The 21,149-nt window shown below is 46.0% G+C and overlaps 1 protein-coding gene across 5 annotated transcripts in view; it reads left to right on the top strand.

Moving 5' to 3' along the window:
* The window catches only part of AUTS2 (activator of transcription and developmental regulator AUTS2), a 757,133-nt gene that overhangs the window by 677,692 nt on the left and 58,292 nt on the right, over positions 1 to 21,149 (top strand). For all 5 annotated transcript variants that reach the window (XM_068415808.1, XM_068415810.1, XM_068415811.1 and 2 more), the window contains one exon: positions 6,211 to 6,259. In XM_068415808.1, coding sequence (XP_068271909.1) covers positions 6,211 to 6,259 — 49 coding nt within the window. The remainder of the gene's footprint in view (positions 1 to 6,210; positions 6,260 to 21,149) is intronic.

A 21,149-nucleotide genomic window follows, 5' to 3' on the forward strand; every position in this document is an offset into this window, starting at 1 on the left:
GACAGCACAAGATGACTCTTTGCAATAGATATTTCTTAGGAGATGCAAAAACCTGTGAAATTTTAACAGCCAAAGTCCATGATCAATAAGTTGTAGAAATCTAGGGATAACCCTGCTAAGGTGGACAGCTTCGAAGAACTCTTCTTTCCATTGCTATAACCAGGATCTGAAGTTGGCCGTGATTTTTTAATTTTCTGATGAAGACTATTTGTCACACTCTTACCCAAGTATTCCCTCTCCTGATCAGACACTGTGGTGTTTGCAGCCATGGCTGAATTTGTGGCTGTTGTGGATGTGTTTGTCTCCTGCTTATCATTGTCGTTCCTATCATGCGTCTTCCCAGGTAGTTGTCCCAGTGGAAACCATTGCAGTCAGTGCAACTGCAGCTCAAATAAGAGTTTTGGAAAAGCCACGATGTAATGCTGAGGGGTAAAACTGTTCTTAAATGGGTCATACAGTGATGGAATGAGGAATGCATGAGAAACATTTTTGTAAAATCCTGTTGTTCTACATCAGTAATTGGTAGGAAAGTGTCCTTAGGAGTTTTTCCTTAAGTAGACTACTTCTACTTGTGTGGACAGTTCAGACCATGCTGTCCCTCCTTCCCCTCTCGCACTGCAGTGTTTGCGGGCAGGGCCTTTGGGGCCGCAGCAGTGGTTGGTGTGTGGCTGCATCCAGGTCACCGCGCCGCCGCTGGGGGACTGCTCGGAGCCATGCGCCCAAGGGCCAGGAGAAGGACAGTCCCTCTTCATCGCACATCATCCATGCCCTGTCCCCGAGGAGAGCTCGGAGCTGGCCCAGGATCTGAGCGTGTCTTTCCAAGCTCCCCTTGGATTTCGGGCGCGTGACGCTTCTGGCTCAGGTGAGGCCAACCACGCACCCATAGCCATTGCTCTGCTTCTGACTTCTGGCCGGTGTAGGTAGTTCCTGTTTTCTCCTTAGGAGAGTCACCTCCTCCAGGCTGGGCTCTGCTGCAGGGGTTGAGGTGAGCAGGGTTTGTCAACCCTGTTTCTGAGGATTTAGCTCAAATCCAAGTGAAGCCCACTGGAGTTTTATTCCATTAGCACTCCTAGCCCTGTATCGATTTGAAACCAATTTCAAAGTTTGAAATCTTGAAAACAGTCCCTGGGCAAGGCCTCGCGAGCCCATCAGACCTCTCTTAGCACCTCTCCATTTCCCAGGAAACATCTCATTGTGTGGAGATACTGTGCCAATGAGCCTAACCACCTCTCATCTTCACAGCAGCTTGGTTTATAGGAGACATAATTTGGCTCCAGCTGCCGTGCTTCAGTGAATAATCATTTCTATAATAATGTATCTGCGCATTTATTTTCTGCGGTGGCTATTACTAATGGTGTGCGGCGCTTAAGAAAAACCTACAGCGACTAAGAAATCCATTGCCCGTTGACAATAACATTTGGTGCTGGAAGTAGAGTTAAGCGAGTCTCTGCAAGCTTAGGAGCCCCGGCCCCACCTGCACAGCGTCCGAGACCCCCGTGTCTCTGGGAGGTACAACTCGGTGTGCAGTTGGAGGTCTCTGTGCAGGCCACCCTGGCTGAAGTTGGGGACCTTTTTTTTTTCATTTAAAACAAAAAATTAAATTTCCGTTCAAAATATCGCTAAATGCAGGATGATAATATCGATTGTGTTTCCTCCCGCGGAGCTTTAGCGACTGACGCTCGTGTGCCGCCATCTCCGGAGCAGCGGGGACTGTCCGGCTCCGCGAACGGGTCCCCCCTCACCCGAGGAGTGGCCCCGCCGCCCCCGGCGGAGGCTCCGCGCACCTCCCGGAGCAGCACCGCCAGTTTGGCCGCGCCGCGGCGCGGGGAATAAGCCTACCGCGGAAGCTGCCCCCCGCCCCCCGCGGGAGCACCGGCGGGGCGGGGCGGGCGGGGAGAGAGGGCGGAGCCGGCGGCCGGGCGGGGAGCGGCTCGGGGAGCGCCGCGCAGTGCGGAGCGGAGCGCCGGCGAGGGGTCCGGCGGGCAGCCCGCAGCCGGGCCGGGCGGAGCAGCGCGGAGCGGAGCGGCCGCCTCCCCGGGGATTACAGGCTTGGCGAGGTTGTTTCGGCGGGGCCGGAGGAGCTGGGGCCGGGCCGCTGCCGCTCCCCGATGGAATTCACCTGAGCGAGCCCTGGACGGCGGGAGGGACGGTGCCCCGGCGGGAGCCCGCTTTGTCTCGGGAGAGGACGGGCATGACTTTTTAACAAAACAAAAAAAAATCACCCCCAAAAAAACCCAAAAAGCAGAAGAAAAAAAAAAAAAAAGCCCCAAAAGCCGCCCGAAGGAAGGGACGCGGTGCCAGCTGCAGCTGCGCCCCGCCGGCGCTGGACCCCGCGGAGGGAGGTGCGTTGGCAGGAGGGGCTGCACCGCCCCGGGACCCGGAGTTGCCGCCGCGGAGCCGCTGCCCCCGGCTCGCCGCTGCCGCCGCACATGGTTTTCTTTGTCCTGCTGCTGCTTTATTAGCTTTCCGCGGCCGCCGCTCTCCCCACGCCCGCTCGCACACACGCACACCCCTCTCTTCTTTCTCTCTCCTCCCAGGGAACCATCTTGCGGGGAGAGGGGAGGGGGGGGCTCGGCTGCCCGGGAAGGATGTCCGCCGGGCGGCCTGCGCGCCCGGCCCCTCGGAGTTGTCTCCCGAAGGATTAGTTGGGCTTTGGCTGCGGGACGTTGAGAGCCGCGCTGGATCGGAGTTTGCCGGCGCTGCCGCGCACACGCACGCACCTCCCGCACCGCCATGAGCCCCGGGCTGGCAGCCGCGCTTAACCCGCTGCGAGCAGGTAAACCCGCTTCGCCCCGCGGGGCTGGGCAGCGGCGCGGGGGGCGCGGGGTCCGGCTGGGCTCGGCTCGGGGCCCCGCTGGCGGCGGGGGGCAGCGGCGGGAGGGAGAGAGCCGCGGCCGCCCCCGCGGGCTGCAGTCGGGCCGCGGGGCACGGGGGAGAGGGGCGGCGGGGCCCGCGGGGGCCTGCGTTGTCTCCGCGGGGCGCGGGCAGGTGCGCGGCGGCGGGGCCGGTGGCGGTGCAAGTGGCGCGGCGGGGGCCGTGCCAGGAATGAGTCAAGCCGCGCTGGCTGGACAGGAAACATTGCAGTCGTACATCCACTTGAGTGACAGCGCAGTCCGTGATGAGGGAGAAATACTCTTCAGATAATATTTTTTTTTTCTTTATTTTTTTTTTTTTGCTCGGGGATTGCTGACTTGTTTCATTTCATGTTGAAAAGGATTAAGCTGCGCTTGGTAACAAGGGGATTTATAAGGGAAAACGGCCAAAGTGCAAGGAAGGGAACTGGTTATAATCAGCTCCAGCTCTGTTTTTCGCACTCCCTGTCCAGGAGCGAGGGGAGGGTGACTTCTTAAACCGAGAGGGCTGTGAGGACGGACATAAAGCACCCGGGATGGTGGCGTGTGCTTGGGGTCTGTGAGGTTTCCCAAAATGTGACGTTGCCAACAGATAGTGTCTTTCCATCTGCTGCTCGAGTCAGACCTGGAGATGATCAGGCTAAAGGAGAATGAAGAGAGAGTTTTACTTGTCTCGTGTAAAAGGGATAGCCAGGCTCCTCTCCGTTGCTTAAACATCGAGGTTTGACCACGTTGCCATAATGGAAATAAAGGCACTTTGTTGTCTGCACAGATTCCTGTCAATACGGAGGAGATTTTAGGTCAGCACTGCACAGGCATTGTATTTTAACCTTCTGCATTAGTGCTGAGTTGTTGGGGTTTTTCAAATTAATTTGGCTTTTTGTTCCTTTAGTGTTGTGGCATGATGTTACTACCTAACTGTGGAAAAATAATAGTTGCATGGAAATTGATACAGTATCTTGTCCACTGGCAGAGATTGTACTCACTGCTGCATCACTGATATGTTACCCTAATTGCTGTTGTATATTTAAAACCATATTTTAAAGTAATGAAACAGGTAAAGTTCCATGTCATGGTTCAAGCTGGTGAAATGGGTTTGGGTTATTTTTATGATAACCCAAGCAATGGGGTTTTTTAAGGTGCTGTTCCATTCAGTAGTGCGTGGTCAGTAATGCAAAATGAGAGTCACTCTCTGACAAGCTTTGTCTTTGTAAAATTATTCCCTTTTTTTATGCGTATTGTATTGATAATCGTCCCCCAGTTTGCTCATGGGTGATTCTCGGGCAGGATGTATTGTGCACCGCGGTATGTCCGAGAAGTGCTACTTGAGGTTTCACAACAGTGTTTCTGACCGGTTTATGCAATAGCACAGAAAAAGATTTCACCTGAAAAACTATAGCTTAGAAACAATCTGTTGGTTTAGGCTTGGTGTGAGAGCAAGCGTCTTAAAAAAATATCTTCCTCTTTCTAGTATTTGGAAAAATCAAGTGAATAGGAAACTTACAGCTTCCCTATGCTGTTTCGGTTTGAAACAGTAAAATAAAGTAACAGCTGAAACTGTAAGAAGTTTGTTTGGTTTTAGTATGGGATTTTCTTTCAGATGAAACTCACTGGAAAAGGTTGTTTTTAATCAGAGAGCAGGCTGATTGGCAAGGTTAGGAAAGCACTAAGCATCTCTTAATTTGTTGGACTAATATTAGACTGCTCTTTCAAGCACATGGCCTTCTTGATCTCTTCAATTTGTGCATTATTCACATATTTTCATTAATTTAGAGAAAGTCGTCACTGCATAATAAATCCATCATTGGGTAATAAATCCAGTGTTTACAAGGTATTTAATCGAGAAGGAATAGACCAGCTCAGCTTTTAAGTAAGCTAACAGTTATCTGGTAAAATCTGTCTAGAACTCTGAAGAAGAATAAAGCTACTTTTAATAATTAATCATAGAAATCTTGTATGTTGTTAACTAGAGGGCAAACAAGTTATTTCAGTGTATTACTACACTATGATATGCAGTCTGAACTGTATCTACTTATTTATCAGTAATTCCCCACCTAAGTTTTCAGTGCAGTCGAGGTATCTGATGTATGTTGTTTGTCTGATGGTTTTTATCTGGTTTGGAATTAAGAAATTCCTTCCCTTTAACAAAAAAAAACACGTAACCTGCTTTCCAAAGAGACAGTGTTTTTAATTATTTTTCGTGAATCCAGTGAGGAAACAGTTTCTAGGAGAAGACTTAAATCTTTCTCAAGTGTTACATTTTCCCCATTTGCAATATTTCGTCACTGAGCACATTTCTTCGGGTGTATTTTTGAAAAGCAGACTGTCTCAGCGGGGTGGGATCCAAAATACAGTTCAAAATTGAACAGCTCTCTGTGTGTTGTGAATGTGTAGGTGGTATAAGTTTAAGCTTTAGATGTGCGTATGTGTGTATTATGTATGCGTGTGCGCGAGCACAGCTGTACACAGATGCATAAACTTAATGCTTTCTGCTTTTGGGCTCAGCATTTTGTAAAATTACCATTTGCAGTGTTCTCTTCCCCGGTCTGGTTTCTTGCCGTTACAGTTTCTGAAAGGAGGGAGCTCAGCATTTTTGCATGAAACTTAAGTAAGGCTTTTTAATAATAGGTAGAAAGATTAACCGGCATACTTGCATACGAACAGCAGTAGTAGGTAAGGTACTAACACAGTATTAGGAGGAAAAACCTCCCACGGATAAGGATGGCTTGATGAAAAATAAAACGGGTTATTAGTTTATGTAGAGCGTGGCGTCAAGAATCAGTTATTCTGACGAAGGCAAATCTTATGTGGAAATACTAATACTAAATACTAGCATACTCTTTCAAAGACTGTGTAGCAGCAATTTATAAAATTACTGACCTAAGTTATCAGCACTGCTTGAAAGATGGTGAAAATCAAATGGTTGAGACAGTAGGGGGTCTCCAAAAATACTTCAAAAATTAATTAAGAAATCCGCAGTTCTGCAAATTCCCAAAACTGGGCTGTCTGCTTCAAAATCATGACCTGTCCCCATTGCAAAATCAACATCAGAACGTCTTGGATGATTACAGCACCAAAATATAGTTTCTGTGCAGCTCGTATGTTGAATAATAAAAAAGATTTCTTTCTTTCCGAGCCTCTTCGGCCGAGCGCTGCGGGCGGGAACGCGGCCGCACAGCACCACCTCATGGGCATCTTCTTCGGAGGCTGCAGCTTCCAGCAGCTCTTGGTTTTGTCACCTGATTTGTTTCTCTAAAATACACGTACATATATGCGTGCATAAATAGACCACCGTGCCTTTTGAAATCTATCACTTGTAGAAAATGTAACGTATTTTTTTTTTTTATTGGTCTTTCAGGCATCTGATGCCAGCTCTGAAAAACTGTTCAAGGCTGTTACAAATAAAGGTAAGACTGTGATTCACATCACAAACATTTTTTTTCCTCACACACATTTCTTTTCAGGCAATTTCAATGGGAGATGAAATGTAACTTGTCTTGCAGAAATGTTGCAATCAGCTTGTTAGTGCTTTTTATGTTTCTCTTGGTTTCAGATGTGTTCTGTATGCTTGGTAATTGCTTTGCTTAAGCAATATAAAATAAAGGCTTTAAATAATGCATTACCTGCCAGGTCAGGATTAATTTAAATAACAATATTAGGGAATAGTTTATTTTACAAATGGCTTTAATTTAAACTCATTTAAATAACCGTAAGAGTTTTCAAAATGTTTTAACTTGATTGTTACTCATCAGCTACATGATAGATGTGGAATTATGAATAGCCAATTTGCACTGCTGACAGTAATAACTAGCCAACGTTTAGTATTCACAGGATAATAGTCATAAACCATGGCTTACTGTGCTGTGTGCTTTCTGTAGAGTTAATAAATGATATAGAGGGCCATATTTAAATATTCAGTATCCCATTAATTTCTTCCAAACAGCAATCCAAAGAGAGTGGCTAATGATATAACAGTACATTAAGGGAAAACTTACCCTAAATCAGTGCTAGTGAGCTTCTGCACAGAGCTTGTCCTGAAGCAGCATTATTATGAAGACTGTAGGCTTAGGGGATTTTTTAATTTTTAATTCTTATTTTTGGTTTGGTTTGTGTTTTTGCGAGGAGCGTCGAGGGAGTAGCTCCAGGCATAAGTTGTGCCAACGAGTAAAATTCAAAACCTCTAAAATATATCTGTTTTTCACCCCACTGTCCTGCTTCTTAATGGCAGCGCGTGATAACTGCTTAGTAAGAGGGTGTGCTTCTAGCTGTAAACCCACAGTATTTTAACTTACTGGTTTTTTGTGACGTTTGAGTCAGTTTGCATTAGAAGAGACAGATTTGATTAGTTCAAAATGTAGGTCTCTTTTGGTGCCCAGCTGTAGATTTGCTCAGTATTTGCCCTGTGTGCTTCTCACCGGGTTTGGAGTTGTTATTCCAGCAGGTCATTTTGGTGTTTTTCTGTGTCTTTTAATTCCACGAAGCTGTAGTGATTTAATTGGGAACAGTACGTGGACCCGTTACGATTGGGATTCCCATGCTGATACACCATTGCTTCTGAAATCTGCTGCTGCATATTGAATTATGCCTATATTTAATTGCGTTACGGATCCATATTCCTGTTTTTCATGTATTAGCAACCTTTGAACTACAGTCTGGATTATTTCTGTGGTCTAACGAGGTTATCTCACTCGGCAAGCTTATCTATCCTTTCCGATTAATTGCATTTACAGGTTCCCCCTCGGCCCCTCCATAGGCGGAGAATAGGTGGCACAGACAAGTAGAAAGGAGGAATTGTGTGTTTGGAGTGACCCAAGGCCCCCAAACTACATGTGACTGCATCTTTATTTTGCTAATTCGCTGTAAAAAGCTTTGGTATTTGAGCAGCCCTTTCTTGCTAGGCCAGGGCGAAGGAGAAGCCTGGGTGGTGAATCCACATTCCTGGCCGAGGCCTGTAACCAGGGTGAGGGACTCTCCTCCCCGGGAGGTGATTGATGAAGAGTAGGCCCCTCTTCCTCTTCCTTTCGTTTTCTTTTTTTTTTTTTTTTTTTTGTGAATCAAACACATTTCCCACATTCTTATTTTTGTTTACTTACTGAGCTTGATTCGTGGCATCTATTCGGTTATGAATACCCGTGCTTGACAGGGAGCCTTTTCTTCCAAGGTACTTTTCTTTGGTGATTTAGTTCCCTTGAAAGGATTAGGGTTTCTTTGTGTAGCCTAAAATCAACATGGGCTTTTCGAAGCTTTGCTTGGGAAACCGTACACAAATAAGCTTTTTAGTTGATGGTAGCTTATTCCTTTGCCCCTGATTTCCATCAAAATGGCGTCTTTCTTTTCTCCTCCTGAGTTTCCCCTTAAAGCCATATGCTAATTCCTGTTGGTAACATGAATGACAAGGGAAGAATCAATGCAAATCCAGGTGCGGCCAAACTAGGCTGACTGGTATATTCTTTTTTTTTTTTTCCCCCTCCACTGGGAGAAAGAGATTAGGGGGAAAGAGGGTGGAAAAAAGTATAGGGGACAGTTTTGTTAAAGGGATTAGCATTCAAACTACTAAATATCAGGAAAAGAGCCTCAAAAAAAGATCCCCTGTTTGGAGATAATGTCAATAATTGCTTGCAGCCAGGTGCAGGGGCTCTCACTGCTCCGGCGGTGGGTGGGAGGCTGTTGCCTTCTTTAAGTGTCTGCCCTGGGGACAGCTGACGGCTGCCCGGGCGCTGTCAGTTTGATGTATTCCAAGTTCAAGTTCTCTCTCTGCAGTTCAGTGTTTGCTTCCAAGCCAGTTCTTCCCCGCCCTGCGTTGTCCGTGGCTGGTTTTGCCAAAAGCAATGAAAGTCACTTGTAAGAAAGGTCAGATTTGCATTGGGTAAATCATGATGAACCCTTCAGAGCTCCTGGCTGATGGAGCAGGCTGGGAGGGCTGGGCAGGCTGACAAGTGTACATCCCTCTCTGTCCACAGCCATTCCTCTCACATGTCCCGCAGCTACCCATGTCTCACACGTGCTTTTTTCCTTCTTGCCACTTCTATTTTGCAGAATTATTTATAGCTGAATTAGCAGAAATTACAGAAGTAATATAATTACAAAGCAGGTGGAAATCCTGAAGCATTTTAGGTCTTGTATATACATTTTGTCCCCTTTCTGTCATTTAGTTGTGGGCTTCAAGGCCGAAGATGAGATCAAACTCAAGGTATGATGGATTAGTATGGATGTGTAATGTGGAACAGTCCCTTCCTCAGAAATACTAGTAATTAAAGAATCTAGAGCAAAGTGAAATCCCCCCAACCCTCCCTTGAAGCAGTGGTAAAACCCCTTGAGAACAAGTCTCTCAACTTCCTTTAGGAGTCAGCTGCCCTTAGAGCTGAATGGGAAAATGCATCTCTCAATCTAGATGGGTCCTGTGAGTTTTGGGGGGTGGCATGTGGATGTTGGGGCCCTTCAGGGCTGGGATACACGTCATAGACGAGCAATGCCGCGTTGGAGAGGGCTGTGGGGTTCCCACGGCTGCTCTGTGCTGTCACCGTTCCCAGAGATCCCCAGCCCTGTGCTGCGTCTGCAGCAGGGCTGGGCATTTGGGAGGGATGTGGCTTGGTCCCCAGGGCAGGAATCGCTGTAGCTGCTGCTGAAATTAGTTGTCCCTGGTCGTGAACTAGAGCCTTGCGCTCCATTGCTCGGGCAGGAACGCCTTACCTTGTAATGCTTAAAATTATCTGGGGAAATGATTCCCATGGAAATACAGGTGGGTGTGTTGGGAGGTGAGCACCCAAGGGTCTGGGCCCTTAGTAATGCTTGAAAAAGGAGCTGTTTACATCTGAATAAATGAGATGGACAAGGGATGGAAGAGGAGGATGGCATCACCCTCCTGCAGCTCCTGGTCTATCCCCTCCCTCCCTGCAGGCTGGGCCTTCCAGTCTGGGATTGCTGCTTGTGGTCTTTATGTCTTTGAACAAACGTAACTTTTCCTTACCCTCTGAGAGCGTCAACCTTAGCACCATTAGTCCTGGCTAAAGTATAGGTTTTCTTCGTGCATTTTTGTGACATTACTTTTCCAGCATAATTAGATTCCATTATCTCTTAATAATTCAAGTAGACACATCTGAAGCTGTAGAGCAGGCAGCTCCTACTACTACTGTGTATTTCATTTATGTTAACTCCCTCCTACGTACCCTTGGAAAACAGCTTTTCCTGGAGGAAGAAATGAGTCCCAAAGTGATGAAGTTTTCATTTGTGCTGTACACTGAAGTTTGCCTTTGATCAGAAACACATTTGGGCTGTTGCAGCTTTTTATGTTCAAATTGTTTACAGGATGTTCATGTAAACTTTATGAATCCTTCTGCTTTGTGGCACCACCAGCTGTCAGGGAAATATTTATACTCGCAGCTGGAGGTAGATCAAGGCGTCTGGGTTACTCATTCTCACTGGTGGCTGAAATACCAGTCAGATCAAACCCTGGCTTTGTAGGTGGTTCCACAGCAATATCTTTCCCTAGGAAAACAGTGTTGTTGTTTCTCCCCTCATCTGTCTGTGGTGAACAATTTCTTGAGGATCCTCTACATCTGTTTCTGTAAACAAGTAGGGAGCTAAAGCTGGCAAATCCTTCTCTGCTCATCCCGTTCAAAGATCCTTGGCCGTGGAGAAGTACTCTCCCTCTCTCTCCAAGTAAACCATCTCCACAGCTTCTCACATTGAATATAAGTGGATCCACTACTACATAGATAGCACGTGTGCAATATTAACATGGTCAGTATGCCAGGGAACTGGCTACTGCTGCCTTCCTCCTTTCCAAGGGTCTCTAGGAATCTATAGAACATCCTCACTCGCTTGGTCTATGTTCTCAGCATTGCTTTTCATTTTTTGGGGGGCTGCTGTCTGCGTATGTTGGCCCTCTATGCTACCTTTTCTCCTCACTGAAATGCATCTTCCTAGCTTGCTGTTATGGCTCCAGAGTAATCCCAGCACTGCGGAAACCCACCCGTCAGCCAACAAACTTCAGGGACTGCTGAATCATATGAGCAGTTCTGCAGATTTCTTTTTTTGTGGTCATTACGATGGCTCACCCTCCCGAAGTGATGCTCTGGCGATGGAGTCTCCTTGCCTTTCCGGTGGAGACTTCCTTGATGGCTTTGGATCACTTGGTTTGCCTGTGTTTTGTGGGTTTTAAATGGCTTTTCAATATTTTCCATGTGGAAGTTCAGTGTCTCATTAGTGGGGGACTGAGCACTGGAAAAAGCCTCCGGTTTTGATGACCCGAGGTTTCTTGTACCTGTGAGTTAGATTAGAAGAAGCGGTGCATCGCTTCGTTCTGACTTCCAAGTCAGACAGACAAGAAAGTCGATATGTGTCTTGAGATGATCCTTTGTTCTGGTACACAAAAGAGCAAGGCAGTTATTTCTGTGCCCTGAAGGCTTTGTCTGAGCAAGGAATTTGTTCCATAACATTGAGTTATGGCTGCGTCTCCTGCGCACAAACCCCTCCTTTCCATCCCATGCCCCCTCCTTCTTTACATGCTCGAGGTGTTTTGGCTGGGACACGGCGGTCAGGCGGGGTTCCCGGTGCTGGGAGGTACCGTGGCTGCTCTGTAGCTGCAGGGAAAGGTCGCTAGATGATGTGATGTACCCAGTGTGCCCAGGGGGACAGGTGAAAGCCAAAGGTAGCCTCTTCCGAAACCTTTCAGATTCTTAAATCCTAAAACTTATGATCTTACAAAACAGGAGCCTTCCAAGGCTTCACTGATAATTTTTTTTTTAAGTTAGTAATTCAAAACAAAACGATAAACCAGCCAGCATGGTGCAAGCACCTGTAGGCACTGGCTTTTCTTGACCAAAATAGCGGAGGGAGACAGTTGAAAGTGGTGTTCTGGGCATCCTCCCTCGCCCGTTTGGGCTGGTATCAAGTACCCTTTGGTGTCAGTTGGTGATCCTGTTCCCCTAAGAGTTCATTTAAGGCTGTTGATTTTAGCAAAGTCAAGCTATTTCAGTCTCAGTGAGCAAAGCAGCAATATTTGCTAACACATACTTGTATCTATTCTGGAGAGAGTGTTTGCTTTATAGATTAAACGATGTTTGATTTTCTCAAAAAAGACTTATCAGCGTTGGGCTGTGAAATAACAAATCATGATAATCTGTTCAAAATAAGGTGGAAAAATTCTTGGGATAGGAGTGTTTTGATGACAAAGATCCTGACTTGACATACCTCCAGTTAGTGGAGTCCACGCTTGAGTCTGGCCTGAGATTTCATAAATGGAGCATGCTGCAGACCTCCCGTATCTGGCCTGCTGTTAGTCTCTCCCCTGTAATAAAATGTTGCTTTCTCTGAAAATGTATGTTTATTTAACTGGGTCTCTTTTTGCTTCACAATCTGGATTCCATTCAGTCAGTTACCACTCCAATTAACTAACAATTATTTAACATTAACAGTAATTACAGACGCCAGTTAAGCGCCTACAGATGTCAACTGTTAGCTTTGTACCTAATCACTCAATGAAATGGAGAAAGTTCAACAAACATCAATTAGCCAGGCAATTAGTATGAGGTAGGAAAGAGCATGTTATCGAGTGTGAGATGATTCAATTTATTTTATTTTGTCAGTAAAACACACACACAGAGACAAGCAGCAATAAGTTGCTGAGATTAGATAAAGCTGTATTGTTTTGCTGTTTATACAAGATTTTTCCCCTCCTCTTCTTTCTCTTCTGTAACTTAAATGTGCTTTGCCAGGCATTTGTTATCTTATCAAATACATTTTGTTTCACTTGGAAAAGCACAGCAATGTCATTGTCAGCGGAGAGGTTTACATAAGGTTTACACCAGCAGGCATGAGCTTTACCCCAGCAGAACTGTCACCTTAGCAAAGCTACTCCCGTGCGTAGGTTTAACCCATGAGTAGGTTTGACCTGCAAGTTAAACCAAGGACCATGTAAACACCAACACGCTTACGCAATGGACACATGGTTTTAGATAACACTGAACAACATTAATTGGTTCCTTCATCGGATTTATCCATGTTTTTAATGTTGATATTGGGTTGAGTTGGGCTCTGCAACAACTTGCTTAGGTTGTAAAGGGACAAAGGGGCTTCCTCGAAGGGTGCGTCAGCACGGCCTGAGCTGTCCCAGCTTAAGGGTGGGAACAACCTGCGTGGGGTGTTCCCAGTGCACGCCGCTGTCTGAAGAGCACTGCCTATCTGCAGTCCTACTGGGGAGTAACTGTGCCTCCAGCGGCACCGTGTAACTGTGTGCTTGTGTGGCTCAAAGAAAGAAAAAAAAAAAGAGGTAGGAATGGGCCATACATTAACTTTACCTTCAGAAAGAAATGGTTTATTTCTAGCCGCCATCCAAGGTGTATTGCAGGCCTCTCTTAAGATCTTTTGGAGACTGTAGACCTGTGCAGAAAGTGCTCGGTATGCAGCGTACCGCATACACGGGAGCGCCCAGGCTCCCCAAGTACCCACCTGTGCCACTAACCAACCCTTTCACCTCCCTAGTCCCTTTTTCTATAGAATCTACTGTTTTCTCACTTGGCACAATTTAACAGTCCTTGCTCAGGCTGTCTTACATCCAGTTAATTAAAAAAAAATGCACTTTAAAGTATCTCACATCCTGCAGTGATCAGTCTTGACACTCTGGATGTCTGTAGGAGTTTCACAGGGACATCTATGTGAATTGTGCTTTTCTTCCCTTTTTTTTATAAAGTCTTCATAGCTGCTTAAAAACCAAAGCAAAGAGACTTTTTTTGTTCTTCCTGTTCTCGCCTGTCCCCTAAACCAGAATGCCTTTTGACTTCATCACCGCACCGACGTATTTTAAATATTTCTTCACATGACATGATCCCACAAAGTAAGATGTTATTTTATCATGCAGACTGCCCACAAAAGTCCATGAAGTTATTTAAATTAGTCCTTGTTTTCCAAAGTGCAGGAATAGGAGTGGAGAACCACAGGCAGATCCTGCCGTGGCTTTCCAAAGTCTCGGCTTTTTTTTTTTTTCTTAATAAAAAAAAAACCCACAGAGTCTGAACATGTTAAGAAACCCTTCAGTGTGTGACTTAAGTACAATAATATTTGAGTAGGCAGAAACACTGGAATCGAGCTTCCAAGTGAGAACTGCCACGTTGATGCTGGTGGCAACGAAGACCTTGTGAAGGATGATACTTCAACCGGGTGAATTTTTAACATTCTTATGGCTCAGCAGGCTTTGTCCTAAAGAAAAGGCAGGGCCTTGTCAAGAAGCAACACCACCACTTCTCGAGATACACAGAGGGTTGTAGCAGGGCATTTTTAGTCTCATGGAGCAGAATAAACAGACCCTGATTTCTCCTCATTCAGGCTCCAGTTCAGTATTGTGCTTCATTGCTTGACTGACTTTAAACACTTGTTAACACCGCGCAGTCACTTAAGTGCTTTGCTGGATGAGGGCCACAGGGGTAAATCCTGTGACACCCTTGAGACTCTCAGCCACCCAGGCATCACTTATATTTCCTTTTTTTCTGTCCCTAGTGCATATGTGTGACCGAGGGGGACACTGCACAGGGGGGCTCGAGCCCCTTTTGCCAGTCCCTGTCCCCAGCAGCTCCCGCTCTCTTGCTGCTACCCTGGCTTCGGTTGGACTCTATGAGCTGAGTGATTTCTCACCAGAAATCCAAACGCAGCAAGAAAAGGGGAATGATTTTGCAGCTGAGTTGCCCAAGTGAAAGGTCTGGTGCAGGGGAGGGGGCAGAGATGGACGGGCGAGGGCAGAGGGGCTGCCCCCGCCTTTGGCGCTGGCAGGATCCGCCCGGCCACGGCACGGCTTCACCCTGCCGTCACAGCTCGCCCTGGTATCGTTCAGCGCATGCAATTATTTAGTGTAACGTAAACTATTTTCCCAGCTAGTTGTGACAAGTACAGCTGCCAGGAGCATGCTGAGAAGTGCTGCAAGTAGTGAGTGTGTGTCTGAAAGGGGCGTAGCACAGCGTTCAGCAAGCTGTTTAAAAAAACTGTAAATGTACGCTTAAAAAGTGGCAAAGAGAAGAGCAGATAAACTGATAAAAGTGCCTTTTAGAGCAGTTAATGGCCTTGACTTACACACGCTAGGAGAGTAAGGCAGGAGCTCGGAGGGGGGAGCTTCCTTCTATACTTATCCAAAAAATATTGTTCTAAAAAAACCCTGTTATTTTTGAGCTTAAGACCTAGGCTCCCAAAAGGGTGTTCAAAGCAGGGCCAGGGGAGAATTGCCAAGTCCGAGAGCGGAAGACTCAAACCCCACCAGACTGCTAGAGCCTGTGTTTGCTGCAGCAGGATTTCCCCAGGCACTTAAAATCCTGGCTTTAAGGCGTGCTCACAGCTCGTCCTGACCTCACCAGGGCTGCCTGGCTTATTTCTATCTCCTGTTTACAGCCCAAGGAGCTCCCCAAACCCCGTGTTACCCCCCTCACCTGTAGCCATCTAAAAGTCACGCACAGTCTTTGGACCATGGGCCAAGCTGCCTTCCTCAGCCCTCTGTGGGAACCTTATCACGGGGTGCACATTGTGCTCGGTGGTTCCTTTACGGGTTTTCACAAGATGTTGTGGGGTCAAGAGGTGAGGTGGGTCTGGAGGAGTTGGGCTACCTGGGTCAGTGCTCGGCCCGTGGCGAGGGAGGTGGGGAGGAACCTGTGGCTTTGCTGCTCCACGTGTTTTACAGGAATATTTCTGTTAGGATTAGAGGAGCGGGGAGAGGGACGAGGTGTCGCACTGCTGAGCTCCCACAGCAATTTGGTATCATTTCCAAATATTTCAAGTTAGTGGGCACTTTTGAAAATTGGAGGCAAAGGAATCTGAGTGGCTTGTAATAGAAACCAGCTGCAGCAGATCAAGCTGTGTCCTAAGAAAAAACAGCTTTATGAAAATAGGTCTGCTGAGTAATAAAGCCACAAATTAATACTTAGTTCATTTACTATGTTGTTAGTCTCATAAGCACTTAAACTTCATTTGTTAAAGGGAACAGCATTATAAAAATCAAAAGCAGATGAGCAAAAGCCCTGGGTTTACTTTTGCTTGCTGGTCTTTATTGTCGGTTGGTTGTACAGTTGTAGCCTCTGCAGCTTTCAGCCGGTGCGATTGCTGCTTGGGAGCAACGGACCCTGTTGCAATAGCAGCACCATTTTGTTCTGTCCTATGATAGTAACTTGTTTTTTCTTTTCTTTTCTCCTTGCTTTTGTTGCTGAGATAAACGATTATCAAAATCTGACAGGCAGGTTTTTCAGTGCCGGGCAGGATCTGTTCTCTCAGAGGAGGGGTGAGAAGCTGTGCTGGGAGTACGGCGCCTGTTGTAAATCTCAACCTCAAGTGTAGGTCTGCTTCGAAACTTTAAATAACAGCTCTGCTTGGCCCCTTGGGGTAGTGCAAGGAGAGCGTTGCCATTAGGGAATTGCTCTCCCAACGTGGTCCTTAGTTCCTTCGGTTATGGGGGGCAGTGAGACCCTTCAGGCTTTGGTAGGTGGAAAGTCTGATAAGGATGCTGAGTTTGTGAAACCTCAGGGGGAGAGCTGCTTGAATCTTGCCTCTTGCATCAGACTGCATCTAGATGAGGTACCTAAACTCTTCTTTAGGTGCTCCTGACACTCTTCCTGAGGTCTGAACAGGTCTTATTTAGTTGACTGGGAGAAATTGGATGAACTCATGGGCTCTCAGCTCACCTCTTCATCGAGAAAGACGGAGGAATGATCTTGGTCTTCGCCTTGGTCTTAATTCATTGCTGGAAGTTCAGTCTTGTGTTTCTAACTCCCAGTGAGGTGAGTGTTGATTTGAAGGTGAGGATTGTTGCTGTATGAGTAAACAGTCTCCAGTGTCTTTGGGATCTGGGAAGGAGTTACCATGTGGAAAAGTTGTCAGCGCTTCGGAAAGAGCAGCGTGGAAGGGTAGTGCTGACCAGGTTCTCTGAACCCAGACATCCTGCAGGGATGAGAGTGTGCTTGGGAACAATAGTAGCAATCACGAAACACCGTATATAGCCTCTTTTGCCACACCGAAAGAAATTCCATGATTATATCAGACATGTTTAAAGCAGACCACTGTAGGCAGAGCTGTTTTGAAGACCGTGGTTCTTGAGTAACTGGCTCGTAGTAATCCAGTTCATATTTGAACAGTCACGTCTGATTGCAGACAGAGTGAACAACCCTTAGAGTACACAAGCAATTGCCTGTAAGCGACTAGACCCATTAACTCATACTGGTACCAGTCATGTAACCATGCTGGCAGTGCTGCTTCTGGTGGTGCTCTGTAATATCGAGAGAGATGCCATCAGTCATCTGAGGCCAGACCCACTGCCATGAACAAACAGGTCCCTGTTGACTATGTTTGGTTCAGGCTCCAAGATAAATCATGATCTTTTGGTACGGAGGCTCATACTTGAGCATTTGTAAGGTTAAAACAAAATCAAATGGCTCAATGGATTGAATTAGCAAACTCTCATTTGTTTCGGTGTTGCATAGGTCACTTTTCTTGTCTTACAGCTTTTCTCCATTCTATGGTTGGTTTTCCTTCCTAAAAATTGGCTGTTGTACCTGCTGTTGTGTTTTCCCAATGTTTCTCTAGATACATTACGCCTAAATAAGCAACCTATGAATTTGCACTTGGAGGGAGAGGAAATGAGAGTGCTCGTCTCTGCTGAACGTGGTGGAGTTACTACTGCTAATCTCATAGAGTGTTTTCCTATACCTGCATCTGCATAAATATTTTACAAAAATAAGTATTTTCTTACAGTGACCCTCTTTAAAAGTTCATTGCCAAATGCTGTCATGTCATGAGATGCTGTATGTGTATCCTGTGATGCAGACAGGATGCGATGAGAAGTTTGTGTAGATAAAACCCAATTTGATCAGTCAGGCAAGTCTGAACCGCTTCCTACGGTGTGTGTAGCGATGACCAGCACGATGATTTCTGAAGGTTGCTCTGAGCCCAGTCCTGCGAGATGTTAGACATGTTTGTGGGCATCGTGGGTGTGAGTCCAGCTTACTGGAACAGTCTCAGATGGACAGCAGGTGAAACCCCCAGAGCAGGAGAGAGGACTTGGGCCCTACCCTCCTTCTCTTGAGGTCGCTCCAGTGTCTTAGGCACGGTGCAAGCCTTCCTCTTTCAGTGGTGGGTCTCAAGTGAAGTATTTTCCCCCTCTGCTTCCAATTCTGCTCCCTGTGTCTATATGCTGACTCTTATATTATAGGTCTTCAGACCATCTTTTGTCCTGTTTGCACAGCCCCTCACACTGTGCAAACCAGACCCGTGGCCGGGGCTTGTGGGAATCGCTGTAATACAATTAAATGTTGATAATAATCATCTGGCAAGCTGTTACACTTGTCTGGAAAGGGCTGGGTAATATGTGCATGTGGGACAAGTCTGTACATCTTTTGAATTAATAAAAAATTAAGTTTGTCAGCAATCCAGCCTGTAGTAAATTAACACCTTGCTTAAATAGTTAGCTGACAACTTGAAGTGGGGGGTGGCATTTTAATAGTTAAGCTGGTTTTTCTCTGTCTTCACATGCCCTGTCCAGCATCTCATCTTATTCAAATAACCTAATTGCTATCCAGCCTTTCAACAGCACATCATCTTAGCACCTTGCTGCCAAGACAGTTATTCACCTAGAGGCCTCATTATGTTTTGCCACTATATCGGGGGCCAAAAATAACTTGACAATATCTGCTCGATACCGAGGTCTCTAAATGACAAACAAATAATTGGGTGAAGCAAACCCTAAGCACAGTGCAGCTGACACAGACCACTGTGCACAGCGCCCTTAACGATAACAGCCTGGTTCATGTCAGAGCAAATCTTTAAGCAGCGAATAGTGCTGAGACACGAGGGTGACAGCTTGGGAAATAGCGTGCTGGTTAGTGCAGCCGGTAGGGAGGGTCTCTGGCGGTCTGTGACAAGTTACTGTCATTTTTCTGCAGGTAAATGGCTGACATCTTAGAAGAAAGGCTTAACAATAGCATTAAAACAAACAAAAAAAATTAACAAAAAAAAAAATCACACACATACTGCCATCCAAGAGGGCTGATGGGTGGGCCAGGGAACGATCCATCTTCCCCTTTTAATCTGGTATTAAAATTAACTTAAAGTTGATTGCTCTGAGTAGCTGTGCATACTTAAAAATCAGATTAGCCAGTAAATTGTCTCTAATGTTGGTTTTTATTGCTCTGGTAGTTTACACAAAAGCAATGAATGCACCTTTCTTTGGAGCGTGTTAATGTGTCCTGAGAAGGCAGGAACAGCCGGCATCGTGGGTCCCCAAAAGTAAGGTGTCCCCAGTAAGACATCGTCCCCCAGCCTGATGGATGTCTGGCGGTGTCAGCACATCGTCCCCCAGCCCCTTGGATGTCTGGCGGTGTCAGCACATCGTCCCCCAGCCCCATGGATGTCTGGCGGTGTCAGCACATCGTCCCCCAGCCCCATGGATGTCTGGCGGTGTCAGCAGGCAGCGGCACGCCCCGGCAGTGAGCTGCCCGACCAGCAGTGATGTGATACGAGTGGATGCATCAAGAAGTGTGTGACAGGCACCATAACTTGAAATATCTCAGAGTTGCTCCGTTTCTTAACACTAATGTTACCTTTTCTGTGCACGCGAGTGAGTAGCACATGAGGATTTTCAGCCACATCAATACATGTGCCTACTCACAGGTCGTACTAACAGCTGAGCACGGGAGTTGGGATTTTCCTGCTAAGATGCTTGCACTTGCTTTTTAGGCGTAGTCAATGCTAGTAAATAGATAGTGGGGCAGAGGGTGGAGCAGAGGTACAATGTTATTGAAAGTGGTTCAAAAAGGTACTAAGCGGAGAACCTTAGTTGTTTTGGCAAAGAATCTGTAGCATTTTTCTGCAATATTTTATGATTCTGCTGCTGCTAGCAGTTAAAACTAGGAGTGGCCAAAAAATTTCAGGCAGTTAAGGAAACTTCAAAGCTTAAAAAAGATCAGCCTAATTTGTAGGTAAAAGTTTGCTTTCATAATTAACATGTCCATGTTGTTTATTTTGGTAAATACATATGGATGAAGTAATTTGCAAATGCAAACAAATACAGGAGGCATGGAATATGATTCTTTGATATCTTTGAGCTGATTCTTCAGGAAATGATAAACAGACTTTAGCAGTTTTTGTTTAGAAATTTGGTTTTTGTTTGCTTTCCTTTGACTAACTCTAGAACATGAGCACTGCTTGAAATCCGTAGTTTATTGCTGGGCGTTCATTTTGTCTCTGCAACTTAAACTTTGGTCTTTGTAGTTAGAGTGAATATATTCTGTTAGGCTATGTTTTTAATATATAAGAAGCACACAGATAACTTGCTCTGACAGGCAGAAGGTAAACGATTTCCCTAGATCTCAGGCAGTTTAGACAATTTTTTAAAAAGAAAGAAATTGCTTATACTCTATTTACCTTTTCCCCTGAGGAGTAAACGTAACGTGTAGGCATTGCATACTTCTTGACATGGTGTATTCAAGTTTTCTATTCATCGCAGCAACACGTAGCCCAGAAGCGAGTTTCCCGAAGGCGCTTTGGTGGTGCAGCGTGCCGAACCTTGCCCTGTCAACAGGAACATTCCTGTGATTTTATTCAGTAGCAAGTGTCGTGCGAAACGGGAGCTTTGCAGGGTAATAATTCATGTTGTGTTGTGAAGATTAGGAAGAAACAGCAGCAGGATCTGAGCTGCTTATGTTTAAGTATAGACCTTTAAAGCTAGAAGGAACATGTGAGAATAGCTCAGGAAATGCAGTATATCGTATATGTGAACTGGAGCAGATGAGATTTGGGACAAAAAGTCCGCAGAAGCAAATTTGTTTGAGACGTCCCACGCTCTTTTGATGCAAAAGATGTCGATAAGAAAAACTGAGACTGAGTAGCAACCAAGGTAGGTGGAAGCATTCAAAGAGCAACGCAGATAAATAATCAATGTCAAATTACAGGGAAGATTCTTCAATCCTTGACCAAGTATTCCTTGAGTTAGGGGTTTTGGGGGTTATTTTGTTCCCCAGACTACCAAGGGAGCACTGTTTAATGCAGCTTGTGTTATTTCTCAGTATCAACTTGCCCAGCTTGAACTAGCACAAGCCCTCCTGAGGACACTGGGGGTTTGTTGTAGTGGCTTATTTGACTCCGCCTAAACTTGTTCTTGACCAATTTAAAATCTTAACTGGTAGAACCACGCAACATAGGCTTGTGTGCCTGTGCCACCTCTCTCACCGATTTAATGCTCCTAAATTCCTCTTTTAATTAATGCTGTACAATGAATGCCACTGCCACTAGTCCCTTCGAGGAAATGAAAGGAGGGCGGATGGTCGGATGTGACAC

Source organism: Nyctibius grandis, chromosome 18 (assembly GCF_013368605.1).
Source record: "Nyctibius grandis isolate bNycGra1 chromosome 18, bNycGra1.pri, whole genome shotgun sequence".
Lineage (NCBI taxonomy): Eukaryota > Metazoa > Chordata > Aves > Nyctibiiformes > Nyctibiidae > Nyctibius > Nyctibius grandis.